Source organism: Neolamprologus multifasciatus, chromosome 7 (assembly GCF_963576455.1).
Source record: "Neolamprologus multifasciatus chromosome 7, fNeoMul1.2, whole genome shotgun sequence".
NCBI classification, from domain to species: Eukaryota; Metazoa; Chordata; class Actinopteri; order Cichliformes; family Cichlidae; genus Neolamprologus; species Neolamprologus multifasciatus.
In genome coordinates, this window is record NC_140445.1 from 8,678,237 (window position 1) to 8,703,276 (window position 25,040).

Consider the following 25,040-nt stretch of genomic DNA (forward strand, 5'->3'; position numbering starts at 1 on the left):
GTGCATACACTGATAGAAATATGACGGATATGCCTGTTAACTCTGACAACAAGATGATCTGCTTCAGGGACTAAGGGGGCATTAGGTCGACAGAATCACTGCATGTGTTTGTGGGTATGGACCAATAGGAGGTGATCCAGAGATGGCGAAGCTCCGGAAGCTCATATTCTGCATCTGTAAATATTTCACAGCAGTAAGGATGCTACTGATGAGCTTCGAGGATACCACATTTGTGTCCACAGATCGCCATCAAATTCATCCAGCATAGTGATGTTAAAATTATAGGCGACCAAACAGAATAAAAGCAATGGGGTGACTGATGGATAAGATAAACGGACTGTGCTCCAGAGGGTGAGTATATGACCGCAAATATCGATTCATTTCGCCGCATCTTTGTAACAGCTTCATTTAGATAGAATTTATATGACAGAAAAAAACATGAGTTGACCTGATGATAATGTCCCAGGACAGGAATTAAACCGTGCAAATGATGCGGATAAAATGTGACACAGAGGCGTGTCCCAAAAGATCACTGGCGTGAACCCTTCTGTTGCAGGGGCAAGCATATTATTCGTTATGTTCTGTCGCACATGTAAGGATATTTTTTATGATTAAAAGGCACAGATCACAGTTTAGCTTTAGCAGAACACACGTTACAAACGCAAAAATGGAGCTTGTGTTCAGCAGTAACACAGAAGTGAACTGTGGGCTCCTCCACTGCGCATGATTTGCTGCTTCTCTGTATAATCCGTTTATACCACAGTATGACACAGTTGTGTCTTAATGGCCCACTTGGGGTTTTTTCTGTTCTGTTGTGTGTGTGTGTGTGTGTGTGTGTGTGTGTGTGTGTGTGTGTGTGTGTGTTTGTGTTACAGATACAGAAGTAACAAAATTAAGAGAAATTTTGTGGAGAATACTAACAAGAGTCATATTAAGAACATGGTAAGGTAATTATATTGATGTTGATATTGATCATATTGTGGGTCAATTTACACATTCTCCATTTTATTTGGTCATGTTCCTCCTGTTTTTGCCTTAGTTTCAATGTTTTTTGTCTTACAGATGTAACAAATTAAGATTCTTTCTTTCACCTTTACGATTGCATGTTCTGGTCTTTGCGATTAATTTTTATTCTATGGAAAGGAAGGTGTGGATCAGTTTTGGATGAGGTGGAGTTAGATTAGGTAAATCAGTAAACACCTATAATATTTTTTTAAACATTTAAAATCAAGTTGTGAGACAGTAAAAAAAGGTTGGGATTAAATTATCAACACTGCTCTTAAGAAACACTGTTCTTTGATCTGTTTCTGAAAGTAAAATGACTATAAGAAAAAATAATATGGTGAATAATGATCATTTAAATATGCAGCATACAGATGCCTGAACAGAAAAGGAAAGACATGTCTTTAAGACATGGTGCAACACACCATTTGAGAATGTTTAATTATAGAAAACACGAACTTGATGGAAACAAAAAGGAGAACATAATTGCAACATGAATACGGCAGCTCTACTGCAGTGTGAACATAGGCTGAAGAACTCAATAAGCATTTATGCCATATACAAAGTTAAGCACACCCACACTAGCACTCGTCCATGAAAGTACAGTTTAAAATAATATACAGAAAAGTACACACGATACTTGATAGTACACTAGGAAACCATCAGAAGAAACGAGCGGTAGACACTATTTATATTTAAAGTAGAGAATTTATTTTTATTTTTATTTTTATCTGACCAACCTGAAGAATATGAGTATGTCACTGTTCAGATGTACTGGTTAAAATATTAGTATTTTAGACAGATATTAAACATTTAAAGGTTTAAGCTGAGCTTTGTTTGTGGTATTTATAGATCATATAACCATAGCATGTTAAGCTAACCGAGTGTGCACTATTATTTTTTCAGTGTAGTGCTAACGTGTATGATGGTTTTTAATCTAAAGAGTATCCATCATTATTCTAGCATATATGAGGTTTGTGCAATGTTGAGATGGTATGGCTCTCCACAAGGTGGAGCCATATGGTATATAGGTAAATGAAATCTTCCAGTAGTGATGCTTATGTTAACAGAATTTTGATAATCAAACTTTCAAAATAAAACCTTTAAAAAAATTCTCCCAACTGTTACTAAAATTAAAGGTGGTCAGAATGCATACTAAAGCTATGTATGTGTATGTCACTGCATTTCAGAAGGTACTGGTGAAGTCACGTTTGTATTACCTGACCGTTTTGGATACATGCAAGAACTTAAACGTTACTCTTAATATTTAATTTACACCCAGAAGGCAACAATTAAAAGTTGTGTAAAAACAGCTGAGAAAGTGAAGTCAGTTCACTTCCTCCACAGCGGTAAGACACATAAGTTTGACATAGTTGCAATAAGGTTACAGTACAAAGACCACTAAATGTACAATTGACATCATAGGTTGAGATTTTTTCCATTCCCCTGAGCATCAACTCCAAAGAAACCTTAGCCTCCTTAGCCCTGAAGTTAAAGTTAAATCTGCATAAAACAACTTTAGCTTGAAATGTCAGTGTTACACAATCTCTTTCATGCCCTTCTCTCTTTTACTTTTACTCAGACCCAGTCACAGAGATTACTGCAGTAGGATCAAGTGATTCAGAGTTTTTTTCTATACTTGTAACATCACAGTTTTATTTTTAAATAAAATCCTTCTTTATTTGGCTATAACTATCTGAAATTGTAAAAGCAACCCAAAACAAAAATGAGCCTTTTCTTGATGAAAAAAATAATGTCTGTTCATTTTAATCATGACTGGTATTTTTTCAATAACTTCAAAAACACTCTTGAATTTCCTTTGTACTCACTTAGATACATTCTGATATGTGCTATCAAATTGTAAAGAATGAAAGAAAAAAAAGAAGCAGAGATAAAGATCATTATGATAAATAAAGGTACTAAGTACTAAAACAGTAGTTAGCTCTGTGTTTTGATTTTCATGCATAACTGTTTTCAAATTATTTTGGTAACCACCCAGTTACAGTCTAGTAGAGCATTAAATGTATTCAGAATTTAGTCATGTTTGCAAAGGATTTACTGTAATGTACTGTAAAGATTTAATTATGTGTGTAATCCATAACCCATTAAGAGTCTGTGATATAACTCTACATAGCAAAGAGTTTTATAACCCCATAACCTCATAAATTTACATCCTTGTTTAATAATGTTTTAAACTATAGACGGATATTTCATTCTGTTCCAATTAAAATCCACAGGTCAAACAGGATAGTTAAACCAGCCCATTTTAGAGATGAAGAGAAATGTAAGTATAAGTAGTAGGTGAGAAACTTGGTGTGATCACATTATACTTCTGAAAGGAAATGTTTTAAATGGTCTTGACAAAGTTACAGAAACACACCACCTCCTTACAGTTGTAGTTCATGCATTTTACATTTTTGTGCAATTTTAAGCTTACTTGCAACTGATTGGAAACATTTTGGCCATGACCACATCAGCCAGAGTTTGCAGCTTCAAGGACGTTCGAGGATGTATATATGCATGCATGTGTGTCTTTGTTTTAGTATGTGACGAGTTTTACACACACCAAAGCTAGCTGGCGCTTCCTGAGTGGTAAACACGACTGACTGACTGTCCCTGTCTGCTTTCCACCACCCTGTGCTATTTTATACTGACACACACACATCGCGAGTTTCAAAGTGTTGATGTCAGAAAACTCAAAGTATCACGTTTATTGCCTGTTTTTTAAAAATACATAAAACTCTCAATTGGGAACACAGGTAACAGTAAAAACATGCAGGTAACAGCTAAGCTCACTTATGAAGAAATATTTATATAATATTATCCAGAATAATTTTTAAAACTAAAGATGATGAGATTTAAGATAACATGGAACAACATGACTGACATAAACATGTTGAAGACCCACCAAGCTCGGAAAAAACAGCTCTAAAATTCATTATAAGATTAGAACTTTTGAGATATGATAAAACATGTGAAATACATCATAGCACATACCAAAAAAAGCGAAATGTTAACATTTTTTTAAATACAAGAAATAGATGAAAAAGAACTATAATTAACAATTATATTCTCTCAGATAATCTCACATTTTTTACAGGCCAGAAAGAAAATATCAAACAGTAATTTCCCCCAAAAATTAACGTTCCACCCGAGTTAACGATGAATTTGAATTACACATTTTATTTGTGTTTTTGGTGTTGCCACATCATTTCCTGTTGTCTTGTTGGTCAGTGTGCAGATTAAAAAAGGGAAGTATAAGAGTTAAATTGTCAAGGAAGTCGTTGAAATGAGGAAGCTTCAGAGCTTCACCGCTTTACTGTGTGTCAGTACTTAAAGTAAAGGTTAACCTGCTTCAGCTGGAAAACACAACCAGGATAGCCGTGAGTGTAAGCTCCCTGGTTTTATGAGATATTGACAGAACATTTTTTGTTTGTTTGTCAGGAGCTGACTGAATTTAAGATGACCTGTTCATGTATTGCTCAGACTGTTGGAAGTTGATATACTGAAGGGCTGAAAAACTCAACTGGGCTCTGAAGTTGAACAGTGGAACTAGTTCACAACAATATCTACAGTAAGTGTAGTCTTTGTGTCTTCTTTCAAAAACAACTATTTAAAATTTACCAGTAAGCTACGTTTGACTGTCTTGTTAACGACAATAATTATACTTCCTCTTTTTTTTACTGTCTTATCGAGGCTTACCATTTCTCACTAACTGCTGACTTGTTTTTGATCAGAAAAAAAAAAAATCTGCCCTACAGTGTGAGATCATTTTCATTTGTTTCCCTTGCTGCTGTGCTTGTTTTGGGAAGTAATAATTATCTTCAATGAATAATACATTTAAAATCATTTAAGTGATTAGGCCATTGTTTTCTTATTTTACCATTCTAATAGTGTTTTTAAAGAAAAGAGAAAAGAATGTTCTGGATTTCGTGTTATCTACAGTGTCAGATTATCAGGAGGCACTTTTAGCATCTTTTTTCAGCTGTGGAAAATAATAAAATACATTTGACCGAAGTGCTTAATTCCACTTCTGAGCCTAAAAAAACCACCAGACATTTCAAACACTCAGCATGATTTCACTGAAACAACTGTCTCAGCTAAAAACTGATCAAGAAATAAAAATAATTGTGTCTAGCATAGCAATTTTTTTCTGGCACGTGTCTTTGGGTTCTTTCCAACTGCATAAGCCATTGAATGACATCACAGAGTTTGGGTGTGACACATTAAAGGATGCCCAGTGCTGAAATTTGGATTAAAAAAAAAAATCATCACATTTATCTGTAAACAAAAGTGTTACAGTTAACTATCTGAACTGTCTTCAGGGACAGTGACAGCATTTTAGTGTGGCATATTTATGACATGAGATCCGGGACAGCTTTTATACAAAAGTACTCTAACATTAATTCTATTTTTGAGGGAAATTTATTTGTAGTCCTCGTGTTTCATTAAAGAAAAGGAAAACCCTACTCCATTTAGTAGCTGTTCCACCATATATCTATCTCTACGTGTGAAGTTATGGATGCTAGATTTAATTGTTTTTTCTGCACATTGAAAACTGTTTGTACATTCCTGCTTAGCAAGTAAAATGATTAAAAAGGATTAACTGCTAGTGACTAGCATTTCATTGAAAACAAAAAATACAAAGTACAACTCAATCAAAAATAACATCAAACAGTCTGAAAGGAAGGTAGATTCTCAAAGAGAGCAGAGTTCAAGAGGTCTGTAGTGTGATGATATTGTCAGGAAATACCAGAAGCTGCTTATTTTAGGTCACAAATGTGCAGCTTATTCCCTTTTAAATTTTTATTTTCAATGTTAGACTGTTGTGCATTACAAACAGGAAAGATTTTGTTAAGTGTTAAATGGAACAATGAGGTCATAAAAACAAGGTCAGCACACTGTCTTAATATCTGCAACAGTTAAAAAAATGTCTAAACCTTGTATTTATTTATTTATTCTTTTATTTAATCGGTTATTTATTAGGAACAAATGCAGAAAAACACTATCAGTTGCAAAAGAGGTCCCCACTGCATGTGCATTATAGTAAAATGAGGACATCAGTCCTTTAATGGGTAATGGGTGAAGCAATGATGAAATTACTTTTTAAATGATATAATACTGATAAAATAAAAAGAGCAAAAGGCTATCACAAAACAAATAGAAGAGCAAAATTTTAGCATTACACAAATCAGTGCCCATGTTTTTCTATATATTTAACTGTAGATTAATTGATTGTTTCTGTGACTACATTTGTGTTGTCCAGAGCTTTAAATTTGGGAACTGATTGCAAGGAATTGTAATTTGTTTTGAATTCTCAAACGTTTATTAGGACGAAGGAATAATCAAGGAATAAAAATGAATGTATATCAAATGGATTATGCTGCTTTATCTATTTGATTTACAAATAGAATCAAGGACAAACTCTAAGGCTTCATTTTATAATCACTGTGGTCACTTTACTTTAAGAAAAGCTGGAATTGTCTTGCTGAAACTAATCATGTGCACAGTGATCTGAAAAAAAAAAAGGCCTACCAATGATGGTCAGGTTTTTAAGGTCACCATCCTTGCAATTTAGTTTTAGTTTTCATTATGTGCACATTAATGGTTGTTGAATTTGAAATGGTTCTGTCTAACCAGCAAAAATATTTCATACTTTCAGTTGCAGTCTGCATTCAGCATTAAAATAAATTCATATTTCTCTCAAAGAAGGAAGTGGTTTGTCAAAGTTATTTTCTTCCCAAAGTTGATCTATCGCTTGTTGGTGTCCAGGATATACTTTGGCATCTTTAAAATGTTAGTAAAGGCAAATGAATCCTTATATTTTGATGACTTGGTCAGGTTAGTTCCACATAAGAACCTAAAAACACAGTAAAGACAATAATAGGTGAAAAAGTCAGGAACCCGTGTCTATGTGGTGTCTTTATGGCTAAAACATGGTCAAAACCTTTGACAGCTCAGACTTATTTCTGACCTTTGTGTGTTCAAAAAGCAATGCTGCTGAAACCCAATGATAACTTGCTTTATGTGCTTTAGTTTACATTGCATATTGTATCCAAATTTTATAAACACTATCACGTCATGTCTTCTGGGAACTTAAAGTGAGCTTGAGCGATTTAAATATTGTGCTTCAAATGATTAAAGTTATTGTTTTTTCAGATTTTGGTTTTCATGCAAAAGAGCAGCTGTGCTGTGCAAACTTAGACAGAGTTAAAAATAACACAAAACCAAAAATTCCCCTGAAACAAAAATACTGCTGTGTTTAAACAGGCAGAAACTAATCACCATTTTTGCATTAAGAAAGACTCAAAAGACAAAATGGAATACACATTTGCAAACTAAGAAAATCATCACACATGTTGACTTTTCAGTCACCATATGCTGGGATTGTTTATTGTTTGTGATTCGATTGTGGGATTCAGTGCTAAATGATTTATCATGTCATGCAATTCTACTTGAAATCTGTCTCATTTCATATTTGTTTCCAATTTTTGGTTTTAGGTGAATTTCATCCTAGTGGAAGAAGTTTGTGAAGGGACTTCCTTAAAGGGAGCCACTCACCAAAAGCCAGTATGGCTGACAATGTAAATTCATTGCCATTCTTTTATGGCAATATTACCAGGGAAGAGGCAGAGGACTACCTGCGGCAGACAGGCCTAAGCAATGGCCTGTACCTCCTACGGCAAAGCCGAAACTATCTTGGAGGCTTTGCACTGTCCGTGTCAAATGCAGGCCGTTGTTACCACTACACAATTGAAAGACAACCCAATGACATGTATGCTATTGCTGGTGGTAAGAGCTACAGAAGTCCCGTTGATGTGATCGACTACCATTCCCAAGAACCAGACGGTCTTGTGTGTCTGCTGAAGAAGCCTTGTAACAGGCCCAAGAACATGCAGCCGAAAGTTGGGCCGTTTGAGGACCTGAAGGAAAAACTCATACGGGAGTATGTAAAGCAGACCTGGAACCTGCAGGTAAGTTTCAGCTCTATTATATAATATAAGAAAACCATATTTGAAATGAGAAGTCAGAACTCTATGGAATACCATAGCAAACTAAATGATGGTTTTTTGCAGTTTGGGCTCTATTTACATTTATGATAAAAGTCACCAACATAATTGTTGACATGTTAAAAGTGTATTTTACATTTTACACACATTAAATTTTGTTAATAAATTTTTGCCTAGAAAAAGCATATAACTGCAGGAAGTAAAGAAGGTCAGAGGAAAGTCACTTTGGTCTGTCTCCAATTTTGGTAATAATGTTACTTTGACTTCTTTTAAATAATGCTACTGTGTTACCTTTAAAAATTGTCCTCATTAGTAGACCAGACCAGATAAGACCATCATGGACTCCCAGTAATGTTGAAGGCAATCAACAAAATTTCCATTTAAGCATTGCTCACTTCAGGAGGACCAAATAGCAACTGATAGCTCAGGTTGTGTTGATGTTCTAGTATCTCCACCACAACACTAGTGGTATCCAATCTGTCTCTTCCATACTGAAAATACAGAAAATTACATAAATGGTTATCTCAACTATTCCTCAGACTTTGCTGCTTGTGCATCACTTCTTGTTCTCAATTGCACATGGATTTATGTACAAAACCACTTCTTAGACAGGCGCAATATGTAAGTCAGCCATTATACCTGGATAAATCTGTAGTTAAAGTGAGTTTTATGAGTGTGCCCTGGGTGGACATAGGCAGCATTAATCTAGCTTTATATTACAAGTACAGCTAAGTGTGTTGCCTGTTTGCAGGGTGCAGCTCTGGAGCAGGCCATCATCAGCCAGCGACCTCAGCTGGAGAAGCTCATCGCTACCACTGCTCATGAAAGAATGCCCTGGTTTCATGGCACAATAACACGAGAAAACTCTGAGCCCAGGCTTCAAAGTGGCCCGCGTGCAAATGGAAAGTTTCTGTAAGTATTATATTAATTCTCTTTTTATTAAATCATTTGCTGTGTTTGCAGGCAGTAGTATAAAATCCTATAAAAAGCCAGAAGAATAATATCATTCCTCTCATGGTAAAATTTTACACTGCGACTTTTGGTTCTGGTCTGAAAAATTATTGTCTCAGGCAGAGGATTGTTCATGTTTTGTTAGTCCTGATCAATACATTTTAGAAAACCAGTCAAAACATAGTTTTAAAGAACTGCTTGCGGTTACTACATGGATTGAATTTGAGTTCTATCTGACAGGGTAGAAAAATGTCACTGAAGAGCATTTAGAGTTATGGCTTGGAAGAAAACCTCTTTATGGACTTTATGATTCTATATTTATATTCATAATTTTTCTATTCAATAAAATGAATCATTTGCCAAGAACTAATGCAAGCTTAGCTGGAAAACCTGCCACTGATAGTGTGTGCAAATAGTGTGCATTGAATTGACACGGCTGAAGAGACCTTAACCACAGCCCCCATGATGGAAAACAAAATATTAAAATGTCTGTCTGACTCTGGACTAATTGCTTTTAAAATTGCTTTTTTTGTATTTTTCATACAGTGATTCTCGTGCTGAACTTCTACATTCTTGCCCGTGACATAATGGCCCTCATGGCACTAGAAAAGACCTTGAAAAATGTAATGAGGTGTTGTTTTACAAACAAATGACATTGGTTTAATGTGATTTTAATATTTGAGTTCCTCTTAGCTTCACTTTGTAAGAAGTTAGCTGGTAAAAAAATATTATTCAACTACATTTGCATTTTAAAAATATTTTAGTTTAACGTTCACTACGTTCATAGCGTTCATAGCATTCCTAACTGCTAAATAGGATAAACTAGAGTAAAAAAAACATTACCACATGTGACAAAACCTAAAAGTGGTTCATGCACAGTAAATTGCTTTGTTATTTAATATTAATGTATTAATTCATTTAGAAAAGGATGCTTTTGGGTTTTTTGTTTGTTTGTTTGTTTTAACCCTGTAAAACAGTGAAATCAGACTCAAAAGTTCAGCTGTTTCAATGACAGTAGAAGTCTTATTCAGATTCATTGTCTTACTTCATATTGCAGAGGTCTGGCCAAAACAGTAAATTAAATTCATTATACACACAACACTGCAACATCACCTGGAATTGCACTGAGTCAGTTCTTTATTTCACTGTTTTAAAGACAACATCAACAGACTCTTTTCATTTATTTTCTTTGCAAGAAAGCCATACAATATTCTGTAACCCAAATCCTCTCAGAACTTGACATTTTAATAACCTCATGAGGGTTTTTTTTGCTTTTGGTTTGCCTTTACTTTACCTAATTTAACTATATGTTTATTTCAGAGGAGACAAATGAAAGACTATGGTGAGCAGCAAAAGTAAAGTAAAATAGTAATATTTTCTGCAGCTTTACAAAATTAGTGACCAAAAGAATACAGTCTCAGACAACTTACAACATCCAAATACTGAAGAAACACAAGAACAAGCTGGGCACAAAGTACAGGACTGAAACTTGATCTAAGATTGTGCAGTGTCATCCTTTTTTGTTGCATTTTCTGAGTGTTATCTCAAGAGCTGTGAACTCAAAATCAGTGAAGTGAGAAAAGAAAAAACAAAGAAATTATTAAAGTTGAGGGTAGCTTTTTTGCCTCCAGGAGCTTCTGCCTTTCAGAGATAGCAAATGATTAAACTCTCACAATGACACAAAACTCAGTTCAGTTATGTGTCTGACAAATAGGTTGGGCAATGAAAATATTTAGAAATTTCCTTTCCTCTGGGGCAGAACTCTTGAGTATTTCCTATTGAGTAGTTCTCTTATGTAACTTTTATTCTCAAAAAGGTGGAGAATAGACGAAGACTGAAAGATACATATTATGTTAATTTGTTTGTTGTTAAAGTATTTTTTAAATATGATTTTCTAATATGGTTTTGTAATGCAATTAATACTGGTTCTGCAAATGAAAAGAGTGGTTGTAAGCTGATTGTTACTAACACACACACACACACACACACACACACACACACACACACACACACACACACACACACACACTCAAGACCAACAACGATTGTTCAATTTGATCTTGAACAGATGTTTGCAATAATTAATTTGCTATATTGTTTTATGCTCTAAACATTAACAATAGTGACTTATTGCGATTCAGACCATGTCAACAGCAGACCCCAAGCAGAACAGTGCTGTGTTCCCGCTACACAGCAAGATCTCAGAATTCTAGGTTACAAGTATAAAGTAACTGTGTGAGTAGTGAAATACATCAAATTCTACAAATGCAAGCAGTCTAAACAAACACAGCTATGTTAGCACTGTATTGCTTCCATTCCATCTTATTACATTTCATTTGTCAAATGTGTAAAATGTCTTTTTTGCTTTGAAACCACTGAATAAAGTTTGTAAAGTATTTATAGAACCTCAAGCTTCAGTTGAGCGGCTGTGGTCTCGCTTGAAGAAAGAGAGAGGAACATACACATGCACACACACATACACACACATACAGACACAGAGAGACACATACACACAAACACACTGTGGTTTCCGCTCTGGCAGTTTGCAAAGGACTTCCTGAAGTAGCCAAACAAGAGGGAGACTAACAGCAGGGCAAAATGTAACTGTTCTGTCCCTTCTCTCATGTAACATCTAGCAGGAAACTTACTTTCCACTGAAATACATCATCATGTCATGCTTATGTCTCTAAATTTTATTGAAATTTTGTTAAGAGTGAATCACATACTGCACACATAGCATTCTGGAGCACAGTTATTGATAATAGCACACAGGCTATTAGTTTTACTTCCTGTTTAGTTCTCCTTACTTCTTATTTACTGCAATGTCTCCATGTGATGAGTTTTTTTTAAAATGCTAGTCTATGAAAAAAGTTGCACTTAGCCACAACTTATCACATCTGACACAGTATGTGGTAATAGGCGGGGTAACATGATTTCTCAATTGAAAATTCAGACTAATATTTGGTTTCATTGTGCTTAGTGAGCCATCGTAGATAAATAAAAAGCAATACAGACGCAGCAGTGGAAAATATTCATAATTTTCTGAATTAAAGTTGTAAATTTGCAAAATAAATAAATGAAAACAAACAGAAACATATACAAATTCATGAGTTCATTCATGAGCACTAGGATTTTAGGCCAATTCAGTTTAGTATTATTGGTATAGCCTCAAATCACAACAGTTGCCTCAAGGTGCTTTCTATAATAAGGTAAAGACTCTACAATAAGTAGAATTTTGATTTTTTTTACATTTATAGACATTTTTTCTTGTGACCTTGAAGTATTGTGCATGAATAACGTTAATACATCTTGAAACTGTAAAAAAAAGATATTCGTTGCTTTTGCATCCCATAATAGCTATCAGATGAGTTGAAAAACCACCTAATCACGGATTTGCAGTTTGCAGTCAGATGTGAACATTTTTGTAGTTATTTAATGGTATATATATATAATGAACTACAGAAACAAAAACTGTTTCAAACGATTCTTCCTTTTTTTTTTCTGTGTGAAGGATTCGGCAGAGAGATGCGAATGGATCCTATGCTCTGTGTTTACTGCATGAAGGACAAGTCATGCATTATCGTATTGACAAGGACTCGGCTGGCAAGCTCTCCATTCCAGAGGGCAAGAAATTTGACACCTTGTGGCAGGTTATCCCAGTGTGCTTTATATTTATGGGCTACTTAGACCATTTCAACAATCTTAATCTGTTTGAAATTGTATAATGTACTACAAGGTGAGGTGGTAAAACTTATGTGTGTACTCTGCCTACACCTCTGCTTAAACACAGCTGGTGGAGCACTACTCATACAAACCAGATGGTCTTTTGCGAGTGCTAACAGAGCCCTGTCCACGGCCTGATGGAGATATTGGTAAGAAACACAAACACAACTAATCGAATTGTGTTTACAGCAAGACTTTCATTGAAAGCAAATTTTACTGCATGTTAACTAATATCTGATAATCTAAATTATAACACTGTATACACAGCTGATTAACATTTGTCTTATTCCATGTTCACAGGGCTGATAGGACGGCCTTTTCTTCCACCGGGCCATCCTAGACTTGCTTGTGCCATTGTAAGTTCCGTCTATGTGCATTAATACATTCAACTGAAACAGAAATGCTGGTTAAATCTGCCAGAGCAGTCAGCTTGTGTGGGTTACCATTAACCATTACGACAAGGGTTGGTTTTTTTTATTATTAGAATGATATGGCTTCTTCAGGAAGCCCTGTATGGTAAAACAAACATAGAAATGTTTCTTGTAATGTGTAGATGAATGAGTTTGTCAGATGACTTCACATATTCTTGTTTGGAGTTATTTTTCCCTTTAATCTTTTTCCTATTGTAATAATTTCATGCATGATTTTAATATTACCATTAATGATAACCTCTCTGACATTTTGATTTTTAGCAAAGTGCGACAGATGGATTTTTCACCATCATCAGTAAAGGCATAAAAAAGGTGCATTACACACATCCTGTTTCCTCAGTCATAGTTGCTCACAGCAGTGTGTAACCTCCACCTTCCTTCTCCCTCTGCACTTCTTCACTAATGGAATGTGGATTTCTATTTACTAACTCTTTCTTGCAATATTGGTCCTTTGAATTATGTCCTTTCTAATCCCTCTGATAGATCTCACATCCAAGTAGATAATGGATGTCAGTGCACACAAGCTTATTGAATCGGAGTAACATCTTAGTTGGTGTATTTGTAATTATGTTTTAACACCATCCAGAGGTTACCCAGTGCAATTACATTATAGAACCACAAGCAGCCATTTGGTAGCTTTCTATATGTGCTTGCGATAATATTGTCCACCAGTTCCATCCTTTAAAATCCCTCTGCCCTTTTTTCTTTTTTTTTCTTTTCTTTTCTTTTCTTTTCTTTTCTTTTTTATTCTTGTTTTTGCCTGGCTTTGTTACAGTTAAGTTTTGGATTGGATGTCTTTTTTTCTTCCCTTTTTGAATCCTGCATTTTTTTTTTTATCTTGTACAGTCTTCTTCCTAATTTTTTCTGAGATTTTATGCTTGAGATGTTTGAGAGTCAAAAACCCCCCTGACTGTAAACTTGTCCTAAACCCCTTCTTTGAAATCATGTGTTCACTTGTTGCGGGTTACTTTCAGCAGTAAGTGCTATTTAGCTATACTTCATGCATTCTCATAATGAATGTTCTTTAACACTGTCTCCTCTGATGATAACAGAAACGACCATCTCGTCCCAGGCCTCCAGATAACTCCAATCCTTATGAAACCAGGATACCCGGTAAAGGTAAGTTATTTAGACTGCCTTTGTCAAACCCTATATTGATGTACTGTTGTTCAATTGCTAACTTGCTTGTGCATGTTCCATACTCTGTGAATATTATTTAGCATAGATTCTATGTCATGTTGGGTGTAATCTGGATTGCAGAGAAAATGTACGCTATGCCTTCTGATGATACTGCCTAAAGGAAGCATGTATAATGTAAAAGGAATTAATCTTAGCATGGAACCCTGTGGAACTCCATAAATAACCTTAGTGTGTGAAGAGGACTCTCCATTTACATGAACAAATTGGAGTCTATTAGAAATATATGATACAAACCACTGCATCGTAGTATGTGTAGTACCTACAGCATGCTCTAATCGCTGTAATAGAATATTATGGTTAACAGAATCAAACGCTGCACTGAGGTCTAGCAGGACAAGCACAGAGATGAGTCCACTGTCAGAGGCCATAAGAAGATCATTTGTAACCTTCACTAAATCTGTTTCTGTGCTGTGATGAGCTCTGAAACCTGACTGAAACTCTTCAAATAAACTTTCCCTTTGCAGATGATCTGTTAGCTGTTTGATAACAACTCTCTCAAGATTTTTTTTGTGATGAAAGGAAGGTTAGAGATTGGCCTATAATTAGCTAAAAGAGTTGGGTAAAAACTGTTACTATTTTAAGTAAAGGTTTAACTACTACCAGCTTGAAGGCCTGTGGTACATAGCCAATTATTAGAGACAGGTTGATCATATTTAAGATTCAAGCGTTAATTAATGGTAGGACTTCTTTGAGCAGTTTTGTAGGAATGGGGTCTAAAAGACATGTTGATGGTTTGGAGCAAGGAATTACGGAAGTTAACTCAGAAAGATCAATTGGAGAAAAAGACTCTAAATGAATACCAATGGTACTGAAAGTAACTGTAGATAATATTATGTCTGTGAGATGGGTACAAGCAATATTTCTCTAATGGTGACAATTTTATTTGTAAAGAAATTCATCAAGTCATTAAGGTTAAACGAACGTTTGGCTCAAAACAAACTTTTTTTTCAGCCTGTGCTTAAGAGAAACCTAAGGTTGTCCTTATTTTCTTCAACCAGTGATGAAGAGTAAGATGTTCCAGCTTTATGAGGGCTTATTTTTAAATAAAGCAGCAAACAATTTTTCCAGACTACGTAATTATTTTAATATCTCTAGCTTACTAGTTATCGGTTTTAAAGGTGTGTATTGAGAATTATACCAGGGGATCAAGTATTTCAGACTCCCTGGTATATTTGAGGGTTTTTTTTCTGGGAAGCTACAGTATCCAGTGTCGTATATCATGAAGATGTGAAGAAATGAAAAAGATAACTGACCTCTGTGTGAGTACCATTCAGGTAGCTGCTCTGTGTAACAAAAGCATACAACAAACGGGACAAAACACAAGCAGACAAAAGATAATCACATGCAATATTGGCATATGAATCTATAGAGAGTGAAAGGAAAGTACTCAGTGCTGTCAGCAGACTAGACCTAACCAAGAGCGCATCCAGGTCACCTGATCCAGACCAAAAAAGGAAAGCCTCTCACTACGACTCCATATCCATGAGACAAGACAAGGGATACTGTTAATTTTGTTTGTTTAACAAAAACCAAGACTATTCCTTTACCCTGAACATGTAACTCGAGATGACCAGTCTTTGAGGAAAATTAGGATGAACTTTAACTTGAATCTGTCAGAAATGACAGATTTTTTGGATTACGTTAATCTGATTTAAAAATGCATTTCTTTTCACTTTCAAATGAGTGATGCTAAAGATACAGCACTCCTTCAATATTTTTTCCAGTACAATGTTTTTCAAAAATAACTAAAATCAGTTTTATGCTTTCATATAGGGGACATACTACACTGTTAGAAAAAACATCTTAAAAAAACAGTAATATTCCGGAAGCTGGGGCGCCAAAATAATACCGTAAAATAACAGAAAATAACTTCCATTAATGAAAATACAATTTGTTGCCCTAATTTTACATGGGATTTTGCCTTTTTCAAGTGCATTGAAACATTAAATTAGGAACAATTTAATGTGATTAAACAATATGATATATGAATATGAATAATAATACTTAAATGTACAGAAATCTACACTTAACATTTGGTTTAAATAACAATGGATTGCATTCATATCGCGCTTTTTGAGACCCTCAAAGTGCTTTACAATTCCCCTCTGGCCATCACCAGTAGGTGGTAGGTGAAGTGTCTTGCCCAAGGACACAACGACCGAGAGTGTCTGAGCCGGGGCTCGAACCGGCAACCTTCTGATTACAAGGCAAACTGCCAACTCTTGAGCCACGATCGCCCTAAATAGCAATGATAATAATAATTATTTGATGTAAAAAAAGTTTATAAGAATCATTTTATATATTTTTCCATAGCATTACATTTGAATTTAACAGTTCAATCTTTCAAATAACGGACATATATTTGTGAAATCATGATACATTTGTGAAAGTATTTTAACAATCTAAATATGCATATGTACAGACAAATACATTTAAAAAACAAGAAAATTATGTTTTATTACATTACAGTGATTTTACGTTAATTTACATTTGAAATGTGAAGTCACAGTCTATTGATGTAAATTTAATGATATTCTAGAAGAACAGTACAAAACTGTAAAATACAAAGTAAAATACTTTTATATTAGGATTTTTTTTACAGTGTAGACAGATAGATTATGATAAATCTGAATAGGGAAAATCTACCTGAATATCGAGCTATTATTTTGGCTAGAGAACATTCTAAACTTGTAAAATCTAAATTCACATGTTTTCATTTAATATTTCACTGCTTCCTAATTTTGACATGTTGAATTCTTCATCAGAGGCCATGCCAATGGACACAGAGGTATATGAGAGTCCTTATGCGGATCCAGATGAACTGCGGAGTTCTACAGTGGATCGCTCACATCTTTTCTTGGAGGATGGAGAACTGGGCTCTGGGAATTTTGGTACCGTCATGAAAGGCACCTACAAGATGAGAAAGTATGCTACATTAAATCATATTACTACATACAAACATTGCACCACAATGCTTTGTTAAATGATCAGACTTACAAATTTAAAATATTATAATAATATCCCTATCATAAATTATATTTATGATTTGCTGACTGCAGCAGGCAAACTCACTGTCAGTGATTCACTGATATAACCCAAAAAATAAAATATGAGTTCAGCACATCTTGTTTCATTGTTTTCCCAAAGAAATATTCAATCAGTTATTCAAATTCCAAAAACACACAGCTCATATCATACAAATCAAAACCAAGCAAAGTCCAAAGGACACAAATATCACAGTCTTGGTCCCTGCATTCATTAAAAGATGGCTTCATCATAGCAGCCCCCCCCCTTTATACAGAATGCAAGTCTATACTGCTTTTGTCTTACTGGTTTACTCTATTGACAGTTGTGTCTATTGATATCCGTACCACTATGTTGTTTTGCTGATGATGAATGTTGACTGTGGATGAGTCAAAATGTCTGAAAAATGCATTTCTGTTGTAACATAACAATACTTACACTAATCCATGTTGCATATTAGGACAGAGAAGACAGTTGCAGTCAAAATCTTGAAGAATGATGATAACAACCAGTCAGTACGTGACGAAATGCTGCGGGAAGCCAATGTAATGCAGCAGCTGGACAATCCGTATATTGTGCGGATGATTGGTATCTGTGAAGCAGAGAACCTCATGCTAGTTATGGAGCTGGCTGAGCTGGGACCCCTCCACAAGTTCCTGCAGAAAAATAAGTATGTACTGCGACTTGGCCTTGCTCTTTCTTCAATTTGGTTTGTTTGAACATTTTTTTTTCTTCAAATTAATGTAAATACATTATGATAGAGTCTGAATTTTTATTTATAAAGGTACTATTTTGTGGTAAGTTACTTGAGTTATTCTACAATGGAATGGACCCATCCAACCGACTCGACAAGCTTTCCAGTTTAGGAGATTAAAGTGACAAATCACTCTGATTTTTTTCTAAATGTGAAGTTATTTATAAGTTTTAGTTTCAAAATAGTAGTATATAAAAAAATCAAAGATTTCAAAATACAGTTCTCATATTGTGTGAGGTTTATGGTGGCTTTTAGAGTTAAAGTAACAACAACTCCTCATCTCCAGGCAAACGGCCATAAAGAATATCACAGAGCTGGTCCATCAGGTGTCTATGGGGATGAAGTACCTGGAGGAGCATAACTTTGTCCACAGGGACCTTGCTGCAAGGAATGTACTGCTGGTCACACAGCACTATGCCAAGATCAGTGACTTTGGCCTCTCTAAAGCTGTTGCTGAGGATCAAAACTACTACAAGGTAACATATGGCATACGATGACACGTCATCTGTCTTTATACTCTCAAAAAGCCTTGATGGTCCATCTCTATGAACATCTTAGATTTTTCCCAAAAAGTTGATTCTGTTCATGTGGACGTAGCGTTTTGTCTAAAGAAGTCACATTGATGACTGACAAAATATTTCTCCCACTGAAAATACTGAACAGAATCCCACTAACATTTTAGGATTTCCTTATCATCATGCATCAACACTCTTAGATTTTTGTTTAAAACTAAGTCAATCTCAATGAAAGTGTTACTGTAAAGCCTGGGTAGGAAACTCGTGGCCTCAAGGGCTGTCCTTCAGGTTTTAGATGTGTCCTTGATCCAACACAGCTGATTCAAATTTCTAAATGACCTCCTCAACATGTCTTGAAGTTCTCCAGAGGCCTGGTAATAAACCAATCATTTGATTCAGGTGTGCTGACCCAGGCTGAGATCTAAAACCTGCAGGACACCGGCACTCGAGGCCTGGATTTGCCCATCCCTGCTGTAAAGCATTAAAATAACTGTAACACTAACACCAATCAATCTGCCTTACTTGTATCTGTTATCATATTGTGAACACTACTGCCAGGAACCAGTCCTAATCATTGTGTTATTTGAATCTGCAAAATGACCAGTGTGGCATGTAATTACAACTAGTTATGTTTGCGTGTCTCTCCCTTTAGGCAAAAGGTCATGGGAAGTGGCCAGTGAAATGGTACGCGCCTGAATGTATAAACTACTTCAAGTTCTCATCCAAAAGTGATGTGTGGAGCTTTGGGGTGCTCATGTGGGAGGCTTACTCCTATGGCCAAAAACCATACAAGGTATTATTATTATTGAATATAAGGAGTTATGGTGACACATGTAACCTCACTCACACATTGTGTTTTTGTTTGAATATTAGTTTAATATTCAAACAGCTGTTGCAGCCTTTATTTTGTTAAATTTGTATTCTTTATAGTTGCTGTTTTATGTAAACTAAATGACTACAAAACAAATGTTTCAGATTTGTTTAGTTGTAATTTATAGAATAATTTTGTAATGTGTACTCATTGTCTACCTATGAAATCTTAACCTATGAATTGCATGTATCATAATGATCTTAGTGTGTGACTTTAGAATTATGTACTAACCTTATTGCTATTAAAAAATAATGGTTGCAACAAAAAATGCCACTACTTTTATGAAAAATTATGACTTTGATAATCTCTATGCCTTTACATTTCAGTTTATTTGATGGCGTCTTATTTGTTCTGAATTTTTAACTCCTTACAGGGAATGAAAGGAAATGATGTCCTGCAGATGATTGAAAGTGGTAAGCGTATGGACTCCCCAGAGAAGTGTCCACTGGAGATGTATGAGCTCATGAAGACCTGCTGGATATATAAGTAAGTAACATGTTCATCATAAAGCATTAGCTGAACAAACAGCAAACCGGTTTATGTTTTATGGACATCTTTTGTGATTATTGCATGTTATTTTCATGTCTTCCAGGGCAAATGAGAGGCCTGGATTTAATGTTGTTGAGCCAAGGCTACGAGAGTATTACTACGACATTGCACAGTGATTGCTCACTTGAATGCTATGAGACTATGCAAACTAGTGGCTGATGATGAAAATGAGCTTTTACACATATTGGTTAAGAGATTGTTATAGATAATAAATGCTGTAAAATATAGACTTTAACTGGAATATATTCTCTTTTAATATAAACTCTGATTATGCAAATATAATTCCTATTACACTTATTTGTTCTTGAATGTAAGCCATATGAAAATGATAATAAACTGTTACAAGTCTATCTTATTTCACGGCAACCACTGATGTTATACCTAAAAACTACATAACTTACTGTTTTCCTATAAGCTTCCTAATATCAGGGCATTATCTGTTTTAATGTAGTTCGATCACGTTGTCATTGTAATGAAACATATAAACATACAATCCAACCTTGTTTAAGCATCTTCAGCACTCTGAGTTTCTGTACTTGCATAAACAATTCTAAGATGAATAAATTACATTCATATGCCTTCAAATTATTTTACATATATATATTGTCAAAGTCAGTGACCAAGTGGTTGGTTGACATTTAAAACATTAGAGTAACTCAAAATCTGACGAAGGATTTGCTGCTATTTTGCGCTTTTGGTTATTGAGATGTCAGGAAACATTAGCTGTTTACAAAAACCTCAGCTAAGAGCAATAAAGTAGAACAATTCAAATGGATTGTTGAGCCACTTCCTGAACAGAAAAACAGTGGCAAACAAATGACTAGAGCTAGAGCTTCATAAATGCATTACAAATCTTTTTCAAAAGTAAACCTATCTATTTAGGTACCAATATCTTAAGCCTCTATACCTGGTATGGATGATTGTGGCAAACCAGAACAAATTACTCTAAAAACTGGTGGAAATGAAACATGGCAGCAACACATCACACAACCCTAGGATTCTGATTAAAACAAGGTGATAACAAAGGTATCAACAACTGTCTCTGTGCCACAGAGATTGGAAGTTAAGAAAGATGATGAAGCAACTACAAAGCCATCTTATGATGTGATAATTGTTTTTTTCTTGGTTACAGGTACATTTTTTGGTAGTAAAGTTATATATAAATCTGTAACAGTTCAAAAAGAAAAAGACATGGAATCAGATTCAAATCTGGAAGTTACTGAGGCCTTTTTAATCAGAGAATTAGAGCATTATGCACACAAATGACACCAATAAAAGCCAACAGAGGGAGATGGTTAACAGAGGATTGAAAAGCTATGAATGCCTGCTTATATTACCTACAGATACATACTGTAATGTGAAAGACAGACTATCTGCTCTCTAGCTATATCAAATGTTTAAAATGAGAAACGCTAGGTCAAGGACATGTTTATCTTTAGCTCCACCTCCTCTTGATCTATAAATATCAGTGAACTGAGGAGACCAGTTGCTGGAATTTTGGCAGCGGAATATTGTTCTGATATAGGATTCTAGCTGCTCAACAATCCCAGTTCTTCCATTTTTGTATCATGATACACCAGATGTTTTCCAACTGGTGAAAGGTCTGGACTGCAGGTGGGCAAGCTGGGTACCTCGGCTCTTCTACTATGAAGTCAAGCTGTTGTTATAGATGCATTATGCAGTTTATCCTTTACTTGTTGAATTATGCAGTGCCTTAAGTATATGACCATAGCTTTACAAAATCACATCTGGCAAGGTTCAAGGTAAATAATCTTCCTGTAAACAACAAAGATGACTGTTTTCAGATGGTCAGACGAGGTAGATGAGTAAGCAACCACACTTTATTGTGTACCATGTTGTAATCCACTGAGCTCCTGAGAGTGACTTATTCTTACACAGGAGTTTGTGGAAGCAGTCTGCATGCCTAGGTGTTTGATTTTACACAGGCAACCAGGTTCAGGGAGGGGCAGCTATCTACCACAGCCGGTTAGTGACTTGACAAATCACTTCAACCTGTATGGCGTTATTTTTGTGCCACTATTCTGAGCGCACGTAAAAAAAAATTGAGCGCACTTAAAAAAAAATTGCAGGTGCAAGTGTTGCATTTATTTTGAGCGAAGAAAAGCTAAATTTGAGTGAACAAAATTCATTGCTGCATGCAAAAAATTTATTTCAGTGTTTGCTATTATCCACACACACAATAACAGCCCCTCTCGCTCAGTTTTTGCATTTGCGCTGGCTCGCAATGTGTTGCTTTCGCTCTCAACATTTCTGCAACATTTCTTTCTGTACACCGTTATATTTGTGCCACAAAACCAGCCAATCACAGATTTGGATGCAAAAAAAATCCGATTGGCTGTTTTGGTCTCCAACCAGCTCGAAATGACGAAACGCAGTATCCTATTGTGCTATTGTGCTATTGTGTGTGTGTGTATGGATAATAGCAAATACTGAAATACATTTTTTGCACGCAGCAATGAATTTTGTTCACTCAAATTTAGCTTTTCTTCGCTCGAAACAAATTTCTCCTCAAAATGCAACACTTGCACCGGCAAATTTTCTTTTTACGTGCGCTGAGAATAGTGGCACAAAAATAACGCCATAAACCTGGAGACTACATTAAAGAGGATGCACAATACTGCCATCTTGTGGCCAGACTTGGCTATTGCCGCTGAAAGCTGCATTTATTTTACTTTTCATCTCATAGCTCTGGCATCTCTGCCTCTGAGGGCTCGCTGTCGGTCTCCTGTTAACAATTACTGGAGCTAGGCAATCTGAGAGATCAGCAGCTTGTTTTTGGTGGTTTGCGCATCCACATTGTGGATAACCCTCTGGTGCTTTATGGTAAACTGATGGGAGAAGAGAGTGCCAGGCAATCTGCTGCTGGTTTCCTTTCACTGTTCTGTCATCAGTTACAAGCAGTGTGGAAATCTGGCATCATAACAGATGAGTTACATCTTGCTAACAACATTGATGGAGCAGGAAAAACTTGTTGCAGGTCCAGGCTCATCAGCACTTTCAGATTAACAGATTAATGAGAATGACTGAATGTAATAAGCTTAACCAGCTGTTTTGGTAATTTTCATTTATATTTTGAATCCCCTGTGAATATTAACCTGTGAATACTGACCACATCACTCATTGCTCATGCCATTTAATTCAGCTGATTTTTTAAAAATTATATATTAACATACTTTTTGAAAAATCAAGATGTAGACCTGTGTTTCTGAGTTCATGAACAACTAATTCTTTGTCACAGATATTTGGTCACAGTCACCACAGATGTGATATATAGAGTATGATGCTCAACATTAAATAGAAATAAAGTATTTAAAATGGAATTAAACTTAAACATAGCACAACAAGCAGTAATATTAATCTGGCACTGCCTCAGGATATCACGTAGCATGCACTAGAATACAAAGCAATATCCCTTTACACTCTGGTGAAATGGACTAATGAGGTACATACACCCAGAGTTTTGTCATACTCCATATGCCCTGCTCCCTGCTTTTGAGTTTTAGTGAGCCAACTGGAAAATCATTTCCCAGCAGCTTTTTGACACCAACAACTGGGTATGCTCTTCCTCTGTGTGTGTGTCATGACCAGTGTTGCGTTACAGTAACTACGTTATTATTGTGGTAACGAGCACGGTAACTAGTTATTATGCCAAAATCAGGAACGCGTTAGTCGTTACTGGGATTTAGATAGGGTCGTTACTCGTTACTTCGTGTGGTGGCTATCGCGGAGCTTCCACAGATTCTGTAACATTGGCAAGTGGTGGAGGCCAGCAGGTGGATGAGGGAAAGGGGACGCAGAAGGAAAAGAGACCCGAGGCGGCCGCCGGTCCAAGTGTGAACTGAACTTCAGGTAAGAAGTTATGACTGCAGTCTATCTGGGTCAGATATAAACCAAGTTTAGGTGGAGTTTATTTTCGTTGTGCTGACTTTTTCCGTACTGCGTACTAGCTAGCATGACGGAGTTTCTATACAGCTGGGTGGGTGCTATGATGTTACTGATGTTGAACTTTATTTTGTTCATAAGTTATTAGAGTTGCCAACCGTCCCGTCTGGTATTCAGAGAAAATATTACGCGTTTCTTATTGAGGCGAAAAGGAACAGTTTGTCCCGTAATTCAGCTACAATGAAAAAGACACAAAGCTGGAGTTATTCTGTGTCTTTGCTGCACAGCTGCCTCTTCTTCTTTCATTCTCCCCCCTCCCTCTCCCGTTTCTACTTCAATCATGAAAACTGATCAATGATCAGCTGATCGGCTCTCTTGTTTGTTTATCGCCCACTTTGCGCCAGAAAGAGGAAACCAGCCGATGTCGCGCTAAACAACAGCAGCACTTTTAAGCTTGATCAGCTGTTGTTAGAATTTATTTAATATTAATTTCTAGTATCAGCTGATGTTTGCTGGAGCCACAGCTGCAAAAAAGCTGCTGGTCATGATATCGGTTTGTTTATCTGGTGAGAGGGAAACATGAAGATGAAACCAGGAGATGTCCTTACTGAATCATCAGAGCTGAACAGGTGATGGAGAAACAGGTTTACCTTTTAGGTGACATAAATGAGTTGAAGGGAAGCTATGAACTGTTTCTGAGAGACAGATAACCCCAGGATCCTTTTTAGGTAGTTGACAGCTGGTAACTGTGCAGGTGCGGATCTAGCAAAGTTTTGCCAGGGGGGCAGGTAGGGCATTAACAGGGAGAGGTGGGCACAAAGAAATACTTTTCTTTCTTATTCTCATTTAAAATGTCTAGCTTTTAAAAAATAATTATCTCAATCTTACAACAAACGATTGATGCATATATACCATCAAAACAGTGTACATCACTGTCACAACAGCGTTTGTTTTCATTCAAAGGCTTTATGATTTTTCCTATAATGGCCGGTCTCTAGTCAAAATGCCCGGGCCGATTTTTTTGTCCCCGTCCAGCCCTGTATGCAGCTCATCTGCAGTCTGGTGTTACCTACATCTTCCTATTCAGAAGGCAGAATTTCCGAGTTA

At 35.9% G+C, this 25,040-nt stretch overlaps 1 protein-coding gene across 7 annotated transcripts; it reads left to right on the plus strand.

Moving 5' to 3' along the window:
* Positions 1–25: 25 nt before the first annotated feature.
* Positions 26–22,030, plus strand: syk (spleen tyrosine kinase). 7 transcript variants are annotated; one of them, XM_085164734.1, is made up of 17 exons: positions 26–351; positions 876–947; positions 3,240–3,286; positions 4,447–4,576; positions 7,504–7,976; positions 8,764–8,924; positions 12,475–12,613; positions 12,754–12,835; positions 12,987–13,042; positions 13,379–13,429; positions 14,170–14,236; positions 17,083–17,242; positions 17,802–18,011; positions 18,382–18,571; positions 19,263–19,403; positions 19,855–19,967; positions 20,074–22,030. In XM_085164734.1, exons 5-17 carry the CDS (start codon positions 7,575–7,577, stop codon positions 20,144–20,146), a joined length of 1,845 nt encoding a protein of 614 aa, XP_085020860.1. In that variant the 5' UTR covers positions 26–351; positions 876–947; positions 3,240–3,286; positions 4,447–4,576; positions 7,504–7,574; the 3' UTR covers positions 20,147–22,030. The 7 variants fall into 7 exon arrangements, with proteins under 7 accessions (XP_085020860.1, XP_085020859.1, XP_085020863.1 ...); XM_085164733.1 differs by having other exon boundaries at positions 876–942; XM_085164737.1 differs by lacking the exon at positions 3,240–3,286 and having other exon boundaries at positions 876–942.
* Positions 22,031–25,040: the final 3,010 nt, after the last annotated feature.